We start from the raw sequence: 18,301 nt of genomic DNA, 5'->3' as shown, positions 1-18,301 counted from the left end.
CATACCTACTTCCCTTTACCATCTTCTCCTTATAAAAAAAATGGGGAGAAGGGAAATGGACTAAAATTAGGCCTCCGGCAGGCACTCACATCAGAGGAATCGCGAAATTACTTCCTCTTTACGTCTGTCTTCCGTGTGAACATTTCAAATTATATTACTTACACAATTTTTATACTACGTTAAGAAACACAATGACTACGAGTGTACAATACAATAAAATATATCGACCAAGGCCACATGAATCCGGATCGAAGATCATTCCGAGTGAACGTTCAACTGTGAACTATATCGAACTTGTTGTAATAAAGAAAATATCTACTCATTGTTGTTAAAACTTAAAAGAATGTCAATGCGACACGCCCGGAACGCCTTTTAGATTAACTAAGTCAACCAAACGTTTATGCATTTCAGGACATTGTAATCCAAACATATAAATAAATTAAAATTAATGAAAAAAAAAACACTAATCACGAATTCCCATTTAAATTATGATTTATTCAAATAGTCGTCAGTTCCTATATATCTCCATCAAAAGCTACCCTAAATTGGGGATTATAAGGTCCTATTCAACCATGTCGTCCCGGTGCGGATTACTTGACTACATTTCTTTGAATTTCTTGGCACTTTAGTTTTCATTTTGTCTTATACTGTAAGAATTCCATTAATATATCTCTACAATCATAAAAATATCTGCAGAAACCCCTAGACAAATCAAACGGACCTAAAAACACTTGTAGTAATAAAATTACTAATTAGAATACCATAAAAGAAATTGTAAACTAAATCTGTCTTATTAAAACTTATTAATAGCATTTACTTGTATTAAAATAGTCCATATCTATTACAAAAGCAATCAATTAAGTATCGATTTTATCTTTAGACAAATAAATAGCTTTGCGTATTCTTACATTTTGTGACCAGACAAAAGTCTACAGTTGGTATTTCGTTAGTTAATAGTTCAAATTTGCAGGTGCACTTTGAGTTAGAAACGATTTCTACTGATAGTTGGAATTAGTGTGAAAAAAGGTAAAGCCTTTAAATTTGTAGGTTAGAACTCTGAAGTTCTAGGTAACTCTTATCTTTTTTTTTGTCTCTATAACTTCGCTGGACAGGATACAAACCGTAGAAGCCACTTGTTTGATTTTCGTCATATTGGAGCTATTAATACACAAAATTTATTGTCATGTAACTTTTGAAGTTGAAGCAAAGCAAAAACTGTAATTTTCTAAACAGCAACATAACATAGTTTCTGTAGAATTCAGTGTATAATCCTATCAATTTAAAAAGACTGGCAATCCCATGCATTTAGGATCACAGTCCCGTGCAGCGTCACTTGTAATAGAAATGCTTTTCTGTCGACGTCAAAGACCCGACCTTGAGTTGTCAGTTATTTCACATTTGACTTTTGTGTGCTCAGAAATAAAATGTGTGCATTAAAGTGACAGCCGTGAAGGAACATTAGTTATCCGCTCTAGTTGTGGTGAAAGTTGAATTCTAAATACATTTTACATTCCTTTATTTAAAGTAGTTTCTTGAATTTAAATGTTTTTGTATTAATAAATTATGTATCATACTTGGTAAATGTCAATTTACTTCTGTTCTTTAATGTAGAGAAACGAAATAGAAAACAAAAGATAGACATATTTAAACACTTATTTGCTTACCATACTAGTAGTTACTGTCCATGAAATATTTCACTGAAAACTTTAAGCGTAGTAGAATTTAATTAAAATCTAGTCTTCTTAAATTAACAGTGGTAGAGCCCGCTTTAACACCTTCGAACAAATGGGTCGGCTCGCCCGGTGTAATACCACGACCTCACAGTAAACAGGCGTGAAGTGGAAGCAGTTTCGCGTTTTGTCTGATGAGTGTGGTGCCGGAGGCCTAATTTTAGTCCCCTTCCCTTTCCACCCTTTTCTTAAGAGGAAAGGATGGGAATGATAAGTGGATTTGACGGTGAAGGAGACGCATAGGAAGGGGAAATGTCCTCTTTATATGCGTCTCCTCCTCCGTCAATTAAGAGCAACGCATCTGTAATTGCGGATGTTTAAGGGCAGCGTCGTTTTCCATTTTGGTGGATTCAATTTGCCGCATGCTGGTTTGCCACCTTATATTATAAAAAAAATCTAGTCCTTGACAATCAATTTTCTTTTTTATTTAGAACACTTTAAGATGCACTACTATACTTAGATGCACTACGAAAGTAAACTTCATCAATTAATATTGAGAATCTATCTCTTGTCCCCAGGTGGTTCTAGTCCGTGGCCACTACGTGTCGTATCTACCGCTGTGCAGCCGCAATGAGCCCGTCTTCCTCGCGGTGTGCACGCCGCTCGCCATGCCGGAGACACGCGAGTGCGTCGTGCATGGCGCCACCAACGTGTTCACGACAGTACACGCTATGGACATGAAAATACTGCATATTGATACAAAGTAAGTTTACAAAATCACTGAAAGTATATTAATATATTATAGACCCTATGACTACCTTACTTAAGCACCATACGTTACTTTAAATGCTTATGTTACTGTAAAAGTTTAAAATTTTATTTTAAATATTATTGAAGGAAACGACTTCAATCGATTTTAAATACAAAACATTGTATAATAATGCAGGCTCAGCCGTCGGAAAAGTTTTAAAGTCATAAATCCTTCGTCCAATCGGCTGCATAAGTTCCCTTACAATACTTCCTACAGCACTAGCTCAAGGCTCAAAACAACATACATTATACGCATTATATGCTTTTATACACGCGCACACCTTTGACTAAACTATCGGACAACTGTAGTGCGATTGTCAATTATTTCGCAGCCAATTCAACTGTTCAGTTGCATAACTAAAAATCGATTAGTGTGCGCACCTCCATAAGTTCTTAGGAATAGCGAGACTAGTTATGCGATAGTTTAATTTTAGATGTCCGCACGCTCACGGATTCGTATCTGTCAAAGAGGGCTGTCGTCCGTATGAATCGCAGATGTATGACAACGTCTCTATTGAAATCGTTTCATATTCATGTACGTTTGACTTGTGTTCAATGGCACGAAATAATAAGAGGAGTCACCGTGTGACGGTAGCCAGACGTCCAGGTATATTGTCACTTTGAGGCGCCTCTGCATTACACATACGTCGCAGTCAGACATTTTAGTGATGTTCCTACACAGGTGATACGATCATGTGTTGATTTAAAGTAACATAGCTTATTTTATATTTACATTTCACAAGACCTTTACAAGAAATGCCTTTTTAGACTGTTAACTGAAAACTGAAAAAGCTGTATGAAATTAATTTCATCTAAGTAGCGTAACGGCCGAATATTAAAACGTTATTAAGACATCTAAGAGCGCTTTAAATGATAAGGCCACTCTTAGGGCCTGTCCCACCACAGGCTGATAGAGGCTTAAATAGCTTAAAAATGGCGACACTGCCAAATAAAGTAATAAAATCCTATATTTCAATCACATATTTTACACGTTGGATTTACAATTTGGTGGGACAAGGCCTTAAAGTCCAAACTCCTTCCAAATTTTGAAGTCTATCAGATTGTGAAACACTTACAAAGCGAAGTATTTAAAATTAATTAAAGTACCTCTATAGATACTTACGGCCATTAACTGAAACGAATTTTGAGGAATAACATTGAGACCTAAATGTTTTAATGTTTAGAATTTGAACATAATCGATGTTATGATTAAGATATACAAGTTTTGTATCGGGTTAATCGCTCTTCCGTTGTTTTCTTCATAAGAAACCATATTTTTTTTATTTTTAAAATACACAAACTAACAATAGTAGACATAGATTAAGTGTTGCCAGTTTCCGCGTCACTTGTCCGCGTTAATATAAAGCGATCACCTGCCCCGACATGCGCCTTTGCATACAATGACAGTCGCAAGCCGCCCGTCAACGCTCGTATAAACAGGACGCGTGGATACAAGTTTTTACAATATACAGAGAAAATAAAGACAGAGTACATTACAAACGACAAGAAATTAAAAATGTTTTTTTACAGAGCAGTACCTAATAGTTATAGTACTAATTTTGTGACAAAACCTACAATATATTTAAGGATCACACCTCCTACTAAAAAAAACTAACATCAATCCCGCGCTCGTCTCCTCAGTTCCATCAGCTAACGCGTGACGTCAGTATCCATACATTTATTATACAATATTGTACATGTGTAGTAAGAAACGACTTCCATAAATCCATCAGTCATATAAATAAATTCAATGTATTAAAGCAAATGTCTAAACGTGTATATTGAATGTATCGAGATGAAGTAATCTAAAGAGATTCAATTTATCCACATCATTCAGATTAACTATAAACGCAATAAACATATCACTTACATTTAAAACTACAAAGGTACTTTATATTCAACAATTCCGAATTCACAAAATATTGTGAGTTTTTTCTAAGTAAAAAAGCTTGTAAAATACTAGGATACATAAATCGTAACGTTATGAATTATAGAAAACCTTAGTTGCGACTAGGATATATTCCATTCAACTAGTTTTCTTTTTTCTTACTCTGTGGCAATTGTAGTCCAAACCAGATGTCGATTCATTCATCTTTCAACCAGCTGTCCTTTAAACGTCTGGCTGAAAACAAGAAGTCGCATCTTTAAAAAAGTTGCAACAAATGTAATTTAATCTGTGAACAAAAACTTATCGACACGGTATCCGTTCTGTGTTTATCTATACTTTGACATTTAAGGGACAGGATATGTGCACGGGCGATCACTTTTATTAAATAAAATGGACAACAATTTCTGTGCTTGTTTTGAAAGTATTTTTAAATCATTTGCCGTTCATAAATACCTATTAATTTTTTCTTCTCCTCACGATATGTACCTAACTCCCGCGAGAAATGTCAGAAATTAGTACAACTGCTGGTCTTTGCTTTATCCTTTTCTCTCTAGTCAAAGGTATAATCACTTTCAATGTAATCGCATGCCCTTTTATGTATCTAGAAACTGACGAGCATAAATCTTTTAGTATAATTAATGCCAGAGAGTATAAACTTTAGCGTTTGTTTGAACACGCATGCTTACCTTTGCTCAATTGACTTTTGTACTAACCTACTAAGTTATCATTTCTATAAGAGTGTCGACCTTTAGTTAACATCGTAAATTACAACCGATTCAGTGCTTCTAGGTTGCATCTGAATCTGAGACTCATATGAATGATTTTAGATATTAAATCCAATAATTTGTAATAAAAAGCCTAAGAAATATATAATTAAAAGTTGACAAACATATTTTAACTGAGATAAGTTATTAAGTTCGAGATTAATTCTCTTAAAGTTATAGAAATATTACTAAGACTTCCGTTGCTGATATATTTGATAGTAAAAGCTTTAGAAGTATAACAAACAATTGCCAATATTTATTTGGTAAAATTCGGTCAAATATCGTAAAAAAATATAAGTTTAAATATAGTATTTATTCTAAGTTATGATACAACTTTAAATAAAAACTTAACCTTTTGTAGTCAAATAAAAAATCAGTAGTAAAACCAATCGATATTTCCATACAAGTGTTGATTAAACAATATTTTGAATAGTTCAATATAAACTTTATTGAGGTATTGATAAAAATATATATTATTCGTGTGCATACAAAATATTTGCACTTGTCTCAGCGGTCCACGGTACTACAAGTTGAAGAGTTTTCTCCTTACAAATGGGGTCATCAGTTAAGTATTATCTAAGTATAATAAGCAATAACAATGTCTGAAGAGTGTGTATAACCATGGCTTACTCTGCAATGTAAAAAAAAAACTTTTATGACTTGAATATCTACTTAGCGTGTGCGCACACCTTTGACAAAACTATTGGACAACTGTTTAGTGTCCCTTTGATTCCTATGAGCTTATATGGGATTATTCCCAACTGTTACCCCGCTCTGTCCCAACGTGAGAATAAAAAGTTCCATCCGTCTCACCTTTTAGTCCCACTATCACCAATAAGGAGACAGATGGAACCGTCATGATATAAAATAAGTTCCAACCAACCCCTCGACGCAAAAGGTGAAACGAATGAAAGTTTTTATTCTCATCTGTCCCCACGTAGGGACAGAGCGGGGTGGCGGTTGGAAATAATCTTTTATATGGAGGTGCGCACCCTACTCGGCTTTTAGTTGTGCAACTAAACTTTTAAATTGGCTGCGAAACAATCGACAATCGCATAACTGTTGTGCGATAGTTCAGTCAAAGGTGTGCGCCCGCTTTTGGATTACATCAAGAATGTTTTTGTTACAATCAATTCCAATCTACCATATGTATATACACGCGACAATGCTCACGTATTTTAACTACATAAGAACACTTTTAATGCACACTTTAAGTAATTATTTAAGTTATAATTTAACTTTGCGATATCAATCAATATTATTATTTATGAATAACCAAATTTACAATTTAATGATGTAATTTTATTAAAATATGTACATAAAATAAGGAAACACATTAATAACATAATAACAATCGTGCAACATTGTAGGAAATGTTATTTTTCGAAGCAAACTTTGCATGTGTGGACTCAATTTATTGAAAACTATTAAAATTAATGAATTTTCTATTATAATTGTAATGTATTTTAACACAACCATAAATGACTTGACTACTCAAGAGGATCTAAAGTTTGTTATATCGAATGTGTATGTCACCAACAAATTGTTAACACCGCCCTTTGCCAATTTACCAGACAAAGCATACACTCGAAAAACTCATATCGAAGTAACTCATTTACAAGATGGAATATATGTTCCTACAGCAGGCGAATTGAAGCTTATTTGAAGACGTTTTTAAACAAAATCAAGGAAATTTCTGTATCAAGGAGTAAACTTCAATATTATCTACTTGCAAACAATAATACTTAATGTTTTCCGAGTAATAAGTCATTATGCAACGATAAATCTTAACTACAGACAAATAAATAAACGGACACGCAATTAAAAACTCACAACCTTGTTTTTTAACATTTGTTACTTCGACAGTCGATTAAAAGTATTGATAAATGTAATTAAAGTGAACTTGGTGCGACTGGGCAAATATCTGATGGGGTCGGTTCACTAATCAATCAAACTTTGGACCTTGTAGAGTTTTGAAAGAGTTCAATTTGTTAATATAATTGTGAAATTGTTTGCTTTGATTCAATATTTGATTTTGATATCCTTGATTCCTCGTTGAACGTACGTTAAGTATTGTAACGATGCAAAATAATTCCTGTTGTAATCAGAATAATAATAATATAATCAAAATGATTTAAGGAAGAAAAATGGCTATCATCTTATCGTCGAAGTCTGCTATAATAAACTTTAATCCTTTGCCCTTTAGATCAAATACCAAACCTACTTGTTAGCAATAAATATTTTCACAACCAAATTCTGATGCCGAGAATTTTGTTCCAGATTTAGAATTGCAAATTTTAAAATCCACCATTTGTCGTAATGCTTATTTTATGAATTCAATTAAAGAAAATGACATTAATTTCTTTGTTTCTGTTTATCCAGTAGCGAGTGGCACCTGGGCTGGGATAGAAGCTCCCTGCACGGCGTCAGCTGGTATCATCTACTGCATCCTGAATGCTGCAAAGAGGCTCAGAGCAAACATCGATTAAGTGAGTAACTATTTTGCAATCTCTGCTTATTGGATGTAGTTTGACAGTAACTCCAGTTCTAGAGAAAATAAGGAGTAAAAGGTTAGCATGTTATGAGGAGGGATGAATCGCATGTAACAAGGAGAAAGTAATGAGTGTGAAGGTACACCGGCAGAGGTAGACCTAAAAAAGAGATGGATGGATTGCGTGAAAGGTGACATCATCATGAAGGGAGTGATGACTGTGACAGTTATGTGGAGGACAAAAACCTGTTGCGCCTATGGGAGTAGGTAATGTACTGTTAATATTACAGCTTTTGAGATAAACCAGAACAGAGAGATATTTTTACTTAAAAAAGGATTTGTCCAATTTCATTTGTACATTAATTCTGTAACTTGTATTGAAAACTTCACAATACAAGGTAGGTTTATGTTTTAATCAGTTAGAATTTAATTTACATTATGAACGAACCTTACAACCTTGTAAATGAAAAGTCAGCTTTTAACATTTATAATCATCGATGATTCTAGTTAATTTATTACCGTTAGGTACAGCAATAAAACACACGTTGTATACCGGTATCTTTCATAAAACCCGGATGTGCAAATTGTTTCAAAAACTCCGATTCTAAGGCAAATAAAAAGTACCTTTTAGCTTTTTTAACTCTATTTATATTGACGTCATCAATGCTTAAAGAAAAAAATATGCGTAAAGGAACTAAATAACTTGCGAGTTTTTATAGTACACGAGTAAGTGGACGGTAGAATTTTCCGAAATGACAAAACAACCATTGCACATAGAATTGCTGATGTATTGACTACCTTTATTCCAAGAGGAGATACTCAGAAATAGGATACCCTTCCTATGGGTCATCTCCTCCATCAAAACAGTAGCCTTATAAAGTGCTCTAGTGGGGTATAATGTAATACATACCCGGAATTGCCTCAAAATCATGTCAAAACGATGTCTCGTTTGCACGCATTTGAGTAGTAATGTTAACAGTACATGACGATACCAACGCGTACCAAGACGTTAACATAAACCAATTGTACCGGATATGGAATACCAGTCACATTAAAACGCGACTTTGTTGATACTGAACTTGCTAATCAATTATAAATATTCTACTATACAAATTGCCGGTTTCCCAGCTACTGTTAACCATTCGTTAGTGTTAGCCGTTCTATAAATTCATTAAATGCGTTATCGAACACCGTAACTAGAGTTTTATTCAATTGAAACTTAGTTCAACACTAATGAATCGCTCGGTAATGACATAATAACTTCAGAAACCCAACATAAACGTCATAAGACTTCGCAAATCTTGCTTTTTGCTTTCACATAAACAACAAAGAAAACTCCGTGTATCTTACAATGAAAGGAAAAGAAAGCATAGATAAATTAATAATTAGGTACATTAAAACTACTGTAACTAAGTTAAACGTATTGAAATCTTACTAATATTATAAATGCGAAAATGTAGATGGATGGATGTTAGAGTTTGTAGCCTAAATGGCTGAAGGGATCTCGATGAAATTTGGCATAGATGTAGAGGATATTCTGGAAGAACACATACGCTACTTACTTTTGGTTCTCTTCAATACCACGCCGACGGAGTCGCGGTCGAATGCTAGTAACTTGATTAAATCTCGTCAAATATGCACTTTAAGTTAGTGTGTAAGCGCCCTTATAGATTTCTGAATAAACGGCACGCATTTATCCGCAACTTATGATTTATATTGCCGATGCTTAAGTGTCCTGAATATTTGATGATTATTAATGGACGCGTATATTAATTTATGAGGACCATGTCGAAACTATGCAAACTTACGATAAAACTTACTCTGAGATAGATTTAATATTTTTTTTTGCTCCCCTGGCAGCTATAGCCTTTAATCTTATTTAATTCATATGCAACATTATTTTTTTATCTTATAATAAATATTAAAAGGATTTAATAATTAGATATCAAAATTTAATAGTTCTACTTCTCTTACTAAAAAGATACATGAACAATAAGACTGAGGAATTACCTAAAGATGCTGTAAAATTAAATTAGTAAAAATTTTAACACAGCAATGAAACGTAAAATTTCATTAATAATTTAACTTTTAACTCATGGTCATAATTTAGTCGCTTAATTAAATTATAAAAATTGCCGTCAAAATTTTTGACCACCCAAGAAGCATCGATTACAATCAAGCATCGATTAACGTAACAATGTTTTGAAATAACCATAGAGTACGGCCTTTGTTAAGACCTCTCCACACGGCCGGCCTTGTCGACGCTTGTTATCAAATCATATACGAATGACGACTCAAATTATTTTGTTTCATTCCTTACTGTAGAAACGCGTTGCGATGCGTTTTGAACAAACTCATCTTGCGTGCATCAAACAAGTTGCTATTGAAAATTGTTCTTTATTTCAGTGGATTAGGATTGAAATTTGTGATTTCTACACCGATATGTATGTCTGTAAATTTGTAATGAAGGTTAATGATAGTTATTTGTGCAGTCTTGAATGTTAGTTTTAGAAGAGTTGGAGTAGAGCTATGATTATGGATGGAGGGCCTTACTAAGGTTGTGTTTGTGCGAATGTCTGTTTGTATTGCTGTTTGGCTGCAACTGCATTATATAGCATTTATCTGCATTGCTCTGTAATGATCGGTACATGTACTATTTATGGTATAAGTAAAGAAGATACAGTTTGCATGAGCTGTTTCCTAGCTATTCCAAAGTATTGATTTTATTAATTTCAAAATGTGTAAAAGATATATTCCGTCCATCATTTTGTACATTTACCTTATAACACTTAAATTTATGCATTTTTGTATTTATTAAAGAGCCTAACGGATTTCGATTCATTTTAAATTTGGTATTGGAACGGATGTAAGAACAGTCTGGAAGAATACGTAGGCTACTTGATAAGTTTTTTTTTTAATCCCGCAAGGACAAAGTCGCCGAAAATTCATAAAACAATCTACTAACAGAGTTCAAAATTAGACAAATGAAAACGTACCCACCGTTTTAACGACTACACTCGGAGTTTCGTAATATTCATATATTTTGTCAGCGTTTCTCATTGTATGTGACATAGTCATGATGCACCGACTCCGTCGTTATGATTACCATCAATTTACAGATCACGCGTTTGACCCCCTTCACCTAAACCCCCAAACCCCTCTGCAGTGTTCCCGACGGCAGCGAAAGTGTTTCAATTTAGAGTTTACCTCATACTGCGTTACGAGTAAATTGCCAAGTCACGAACAACAACGGAACATCTTTTGTACTACTCTTTAAATATGACTTAAAAATTATTTACATGCGTCTAAATTTCTATAAAACCTGAAGTCTTTGGAGATAAAAAGTAACTGTATAAGTCAATATATAACAAATATATACAGCCTAATTCTAATATACATTTTGCGTAAATAAGGAGGTTAAGGTGAATGACATGAGGACCAGAAAGAAACCAAATGATTACAATTATTTAACTTCCTGCTTAAAATCGAATACCATTTTTTACAGGCGGTCTAATTTCATACGCATTCATAAGCATCTTATCTCCCCATCATCTCCTCTACCTTATCCTACTCCCGTAGAGTCGGCGCTCTAGTATTCATTCTCCAAATAACTCTGTTTTCCATCATCTCAGTCATCAGTGCCTTCTTGATCATGTCACCTTTCACGCAATCCATCCACCTCTTTCTAGGTCTACCTCTACCGGTGTACTCCACACTCATAACCAAAGTCCTTCTTGTTATAGCGATTCACCCTTTCTGTTAGAGTTCAATCTTCCCATTCCTAAATAAGAAAAAGACTACCTAATCGTGTTGAACTCTTAAATTTTGTAATTGTTTCATAAACAACATGAGCATTCTCGATTACTAGCGATTAAATATATCACGTAGTCTTAGCTTTGATTTTCTCCGCACGACCGCTGGCAGACTTTCTCTGCTACGTGAGCCTGCGACGATTCTGGCAATAACAATACTTTTCACACCTACAGGTTATCGAAGGTCGATCATTACGAGATGGTATTACTTTGTTTTTATGTGCTTTTCACTTTTGATTTCACTATTAAATAAAGTTTTAATATAAACAATTAGAATCAATGGATAAATTTTAACAAGAAATACCACTTTTGTTATCTTAATGCTGCTAAGCTACGATTTGTACGATTTTCACATTGGTATAAGGATAAACTCAACCAATTAGGGATGCCATAGGAAATCCAACAAACATATATCATAAGTTAACATTTGGCATGCGGGGAGCGTTTTTTTACGTCTGTTGCTGGAGCCCGGGTCACGTAAAAATACGTATTTCAACATTCTATCGGATATATCCGATACACGAAATATCCCCGTGATTTATACTAAAACAACGCCCGCTGCACATGTAATTCAGCGCAAGTACACCCCGCACGCCATGTGTTAAAATAAATATTTAATGTATATAACTCCTAAATGTAGTTTTTTTTTTGGAAAAAGGATGTCCCTTTGTATCTTTTTTTGGATGTTCTGTAGTAGTACTTTCAAAAAGAAACGTGTGAAACAAGACAAATATATATGTCATATTTGAAATGCCCCAAACAACGTGGGCAGATCGTATTAGCTTTTAATACCATTCTGTGACTGTCACTTTTGTTTATTGCTCGTGATCTGATACGAAGGTGTTTCGTGGGAATGTCAACAATTATTACCACCAGATAAGGCGCAGTACGAAATTATTGTGTCTGTTAATTTATTGACGCCTACAAACAAGCGTTAAACGACCGCAATGCGCAATCAATTATTTTGACCAGTAACAAAGCTAGAAATATAGTGTACATGTAGTTGTTTTTTGTTTTGTTGCTACGTAATTCTTTCTTTTGTTTAAATTATTCTTATCTAGACTAATATTATGGTCAAGATATATTTGTATTTTTGTATGTATTGAAATAATTCAAACTACTGAGCTGATTTCAAAATTTCTTGTATCGTTAAAAAGTTACGTTATCACTGAGCAAAATAGGCTATTTATTTTTATTTTTTTTTAATCTACGTGGACGAATTCGCAAGCAACAACTAGTCTATACTTATATTATAAAGAGGCAAGAATCGTATTTTTATATATATTTGATTCACGCAAAAACTACTAGGCCGAATTTTAAAATACTTTCACCATTAGAAAGGTAATTTATCTGTGAGTAACATAAGCTATATTTTGTAATATTTTTTAGTCCCACGTGGACAATGTCGCGAGCAAAATCTAGTATAAGATAAAGGTAAATAAATAAATGAGGATAAGCGAAATAACTTCCTACGATATTCTAAGTAATTAAATAACTAACGGACGTTCAATTAACATAAATAAGAGCAATGAATGTCAATCGAAGGTTCGCTGTAGCCCACACGGATGTCCTACAGCCGCGCTCCGATCGCATATCTAGCATTGACCTTAGACCAATTTCTATCAGGTTACCACTGTTTTATGGTAAAAACTATATTTTATTCACAATTTGAACAAGTGATGGTAACATTTTATTTTTAAAACAAATAAAGAAACAAGTTGATCAAGAAAAAAGTGATGATTGAGATGACGTATGATAGAGTTATGAGAAGGACAAAAACCTGATGCACAGACCCTACGGATGTAGAGTAAGGAGGAAGACGATAAGAAACATGTTCTATTTTTTTTTTCTATAAGAAAGATATCGCTTACTCCTCCTGCATATATGCGTACATGATGTCACAGACAGTTTACATTTTTCGCCTTTCTTTAGAATTGCTTTAATGCTACTTTTGTCACACGGTGAATATAAATATAAAAGTTCTCTAAAACATAATGAAATCCGTATCGTGTGGTAACCCTAAGTCATTAAAGCAAACTCCGCTTTAAATTCCGTTTATCGCTTATTTGCTTTTCTAATTTATCGATAGCGTGATTAAATAATAGTCGTAATCAAATTTCTTACAGCTCGTTCGTATCTTGTTAAACTTTGAACTTAAATTAATTAGCACGAACGTTTAAAGTTGTCCAAATAAATCTGTTAAACATGCAGTCACAGCAGTACTTTAAGGGTATGTACGTTAGTATAATGAATTGCAAAAATGTTAGTAAACATCTTTTTTTTAATACGATAATTATTCAAGAGTTATGTCCTATAACTATCTTGAGATTTTAGACTTTAGAAGAATAAATACTAAAAAACCTATCACCATAATCAAACATACTAAAGACCTCAGACAGACGTACATAAGTTGATTTCTATATATGGTGGAACACCAGTTCCCATCATTCGTCCGGTCTATTCTTGGCACATGTAAATTACTATAACAACGCCATTGTCAAACGAAGACTTATTTCACCACAAAATACAATCAATTTGAGACTGTAACACAAGGTATTAAGGTTCATTTTAGATTTGTAGTTTGAAGATGTTTTGTGCTAGATGGGCAGATGTCTTAAGGTATTTAGCTTTTGCGTGATAATCTAAGCATTAACAATGGTCTAATTTTGGATCCATTGAATGATTACAATTCACACTCAATTACCATCTAATTTGTTATTGGCTGTGTAGCTGACGGATGATTCTTTTTTCCTTGCTGAGTGAAGACTGAAGTTTGGTATATTTTATTGTGCAGTTTTGGAATATGAATCGGTAGCTTTCCGTTAAGCTAATCGGCCCACCGATCGATCATTGACCGACGAGTGTTTTTCCCATAGGGTTGATCGATCGTTTAGCTAATGGGCCGATAGGAAACCCATTGAATCCAAGTTCACGAAAATCCTTGTTCCATTTGTCCAGTAACACAATCGGAGCAAGAGCGTTCGTGTATCGCGCTGCTGCGTCTCCAACGTCGCTGCGGCCAGTACCTTTGGGTGCACGCCGTACTGCAGCTTAAGGACAACTTGGAGAACTCTCAACGGCCCGTCATAGTTTGCACTAATCAAGTACTAAGGTAAGTATTTGAACTGTTCTTCTGGTTTGTTATCGACAGCGTGACAGCCTATTTTTTTATAAAAAATCAAACATCTTTATTTTACTTATATAGTACTACATTTCGCCCGCGACTCCGTCCGCGTGGAATTTAAAACCAAAAAGAGTAGCCTACCTGTTCTTCCAGACTATACTCTACGTCTATGCCAAATTTCATCGATATCCGTTTAGCCATATAGGCTACAAACTCTAACAAACATCCATCCATCTAAACTTTCGCATTTATAATATTAGAAAGATTGTGTAATCATACTCATTCTATGGATGCATGTTTGTAGCCTAAACTGCTGAACGGATCTCAATGAAATAAGGCATAGATGTAGAGGGATAGTCTGGAAGAACACATAGGCTACTTGGTTGTTTCTTTTAATACCACGCGGACGGAGTCGCGGGCGAAAGCTAGTTTTATATAAGTAATTTTATTCTATGGTAAATGTATTTTTTTATTAATACATACTTGTTTCCAATGTGTTTAATCAAATGGGTACTGTAGGTATTTATTTACAAAATGTGAAGCATTTGCGACGTTTCATATTTAATCTATGAAATCTCTAAACCAAAACGATTTATGGTACAAATGACTGCAGTAAAATCAAGACGTCAAAATAACATGGCGGGAAAATAACTTCATACTGCTTGCGCAGGCGCAACGCAATTACTGTAAAAAGGTACAGTAATACGATGGAAGATAAGAGATCTTACATGCATCAAAATCATTCATCCAATTTATACAGGACAAGCTGTTCCCGTGCATGATATTATAAAGACGTTATTATTGTTTACAATTGACAAATTTTCAATTGCCAATGTCAAAACGATCGTAACAGAATAACCTTGTTTCCTTAATGATGGCAGCTTTTATGGTCTCTTTCCCACATGAAGGTGTTTTTCCAAATTATCTATCGCTTAAGTTTAATAGCGTGAAAATGTAAAGCCTAAAGCTTGTCGTAAGTGTATAGCTTTTTATTAAAGAAATAATTATTCTAATTTAATTTGAATCAGTATAAACCCAGCTTAATATATCCGATAGTGATCGTCAACTATGCGAATAAACCACGGAATGTATCATGATTGCGACCTCATACTACGCGAACAAATAATTACGTATCGCATCGTAATTGCACATAGTTATACGCAATTTTACTTGACGTACGGGTGGAGATTTTAAGTACATTCAATGCTATAGTTTTTTTAACCGAATATCGGGTCTATTTTCATAATGTTTAAGTATAAACGATTAGTTATAATACGAATAACTTAAGATTTCTACCTTTATTGCCAACTTTAAGTGAAATTAGAGTTTTAAAAGTGTACTTAGTTTTCATTCAGTGTATATAAAAATTAAGTTCTTTGATTAAAAAAAAAAGTTAATAAACTATCAATACCTCATGTTAATATTATAGGAAACAATCGAAGTGATAAATCATTCTAATAAATACAAAACAAAGAAATGTTAGCATTCTACGAGTAACTTATTCGTAATGAATTAAATGAAATATCACAAGTTTCTCGTATAGATTTATTACAGTTCAGAACAATATTTAACTTTCGGCAAATGTTAAAATTGATTCTGACAATAGCAAGCAACTTTCAACCATAGCACCTTTAAATATAAAGACAAGTCTACGATAACAACGCATTTATTTTTTGTCCTCCATCACAAAAGTTAGTTTCAAATTAGAGTCAATATTGCACCTCAAATATAACTTTAGCTGTTTGATGAATGTTTATAAAAGGCAACTTAAGTGACTGTTGCACTGGCTAATTGGCTTCAAAGCTGCCCCATTAAGTTAACCGATAATTCCACTCGGCGCGCCGCGGCGGACTTTGAAAAATTGCAGCCATAATTTAAGGCGGTCACTTACAGACTTCCCTATTGAGATATCAATACTAGATGACGTCCAACGACGTACGCCTCTCGTAAACACGGCCCTTACTATCGTCTGCACGCTATTTTGTTTTTTATTTGTCTTATACAGCGTGTTTATTTTCTTATTGAAGTAGAGTACAGAAGAGTTACCATATTTTTCAACTGATGATAATACAAACCATACTATAATTATTAGTAATAATTCTAATTGATTATTAAGTAAAGCTTCCAAATAGATTAGGATATAAAAACGTAATATTATAAACAGAGAAAAAACAAACGCTTTTTGCAGAACTTCTTTCACCATTATGAACGTGTTTTCTATTATCTAAAATAAATACAAAATATATAGATGCAGGAATATGCAAATCTAAATAGGTAAATGAAACAGTAACAATTTATGAGGACAGCATTCTCGGCGTCACTATTTCACGGGCGAAATTGGATCGCGTTCCCATAGTAGAGGTGAGCGAATAAATATTGTAAGGGTAGTGATTTATTAAGTCGGAGAGAGGCTCGCCGGCGATCGGCCGATGTTGCTATCGGGATGGCTTGAAATATGCCCTCCGAGGGCTATTGTTGTGATGTGAGAAACGGTGTTTAACAAGCAACGAGCGCCGTGCTTGATCGATGGCTTGCCGCCTTCTACTATTTTGCAAGTGTATGGTAAAATTTGTTAATTCTATAAAATTACGTGATCTTTGTTGGTGAGGCGCTAAGGTACTTTGTTTTTGATGTTGAAGTATTTTTTTGTAGGACGAGAAAAGCTTAGCGTGAAAGTTATATTCAATTTGAAAGCACAATGCAAGAAGTTATCTTAATAAGAAGATCATAAGAATATTATAAAGAGATTTAGATGGATGGTTGTTTGTTAGAGTTTGTAGCCTAAACTGCTGGACAGATCTCAATGTAATTTGGCATAGATGTAGAGGATAGTCTGGAAGAATACATAGAATATGAATCGCAGGCGAAAAATAGTATAAAATAAAAATATAAAATTGGATTGAATACAATGTTTTATAGTTTTTGTTGTTATTTTATAAGCTTATAAGCTCAACACTTACAACGTTTTACGAATTTTACGTCTCCTTAACATATTTAATTGTATGCAGCTGTAGGTTTATTACCTAGAAATGGTTTGACAAATTCTATATTTAATCTATTTGTAATAAGTAACCTGGTCACGATTTATTACATTAAAATTGTCCGCGCCTAGATGTCAAAGTTATTGTTACAATTGACAAGTAACGCCAGTATGCAGAATGACTAACGCAAGCCAAATTAATCGGAAGTACTATAAGATAGTAAATCTTAATTAATAGCAAAGCGCGACCGGCGACTGCCGCTGACCCTTGCCGATCTGTGCTCATTGGCCGAGATTGCTCCGAGCTTTGAGCTTTTTTGAGTTGGTACAAGTTATAAGAACAATTTGTTTGTTTTTAAACATAATAATAGACTTCTATTACCTAAAATATTCCTAGCAACCGTAAAATAAATGGATAAAACCTTATAATGTAGTAAGAGAAAAAAAAATTTTTTTTATTCTCCCTTTCTCAATTTAGTTAATGTAATTACTACGCTTTTTGATTAATTTAAATTTAAACCATTAAAGTTTTCTGAAAATGTTTGCCCTTTTGTATCATCATGGTCATCATATTTTACTTGGTACATTCTGACCTCGAGGAATAATACCTACAATAATTATGTCTTTGATGAATCTCACAAAAATATCCCGGAGTTTTGATTAAAAATTAAATGCAAGTTAAGTGATACATGCCCTATTTTGCTCCGCTCTATTCTTATAACTTGCATCACATTTAAGTTTCATACAAAGTCAAACACACAA

At 33.9% G+C, this 18,301-nt stretch overlaps 1 protein-coding gene across 3 annotated transcripts in view; it reads left to right on the top strand.

Moving 5' to 3' along the window:
* Positions 1–18,301, top strand: part of LOC106104311 — a 104,554-nt gene that overhangs the window by 81,136 nt on the left and 5,117 nt on the right. For all 3 annotated transcript variants that reach the window (XM_013284324.1, XM_013284323.1, XM_013284325.1), the window contains 3 exons: positions 2,249–2,433; positions 7,515–7,621; positions 14,394–14,547. In XM_013284324.1, coding sequence (XP_013139778.1) covers positions 2,249–2,433; positions 7,515–7,621; positions 14,394–14,547 — 446 coding nt within the window. The remainder of the gene's footprint in view (positions 1–2,248; positions 2,434–7,514; positions 7,622–14,393; positions 14,548–18,301) is intronic.

The sequence above is a fragment of the Papilio polytes genome, unplaced genomic scaffold, assembly GCF_000836215.1.
Source record: "Papilio polytes unplaced genomic scaffold, Ppol_1.0 DF823691.1, whole genome shotgun sequence".
NCBI lineage: Eukaryota > Metazoa > Arthropoda > Insecta > Lepidoptera > Papilionidae > Papilio > Papilio polytes.
Note: the sequence above shows the minus strand (reverse complement) of the source record. Positions and strands in the feature narration are given on the sequence as shown.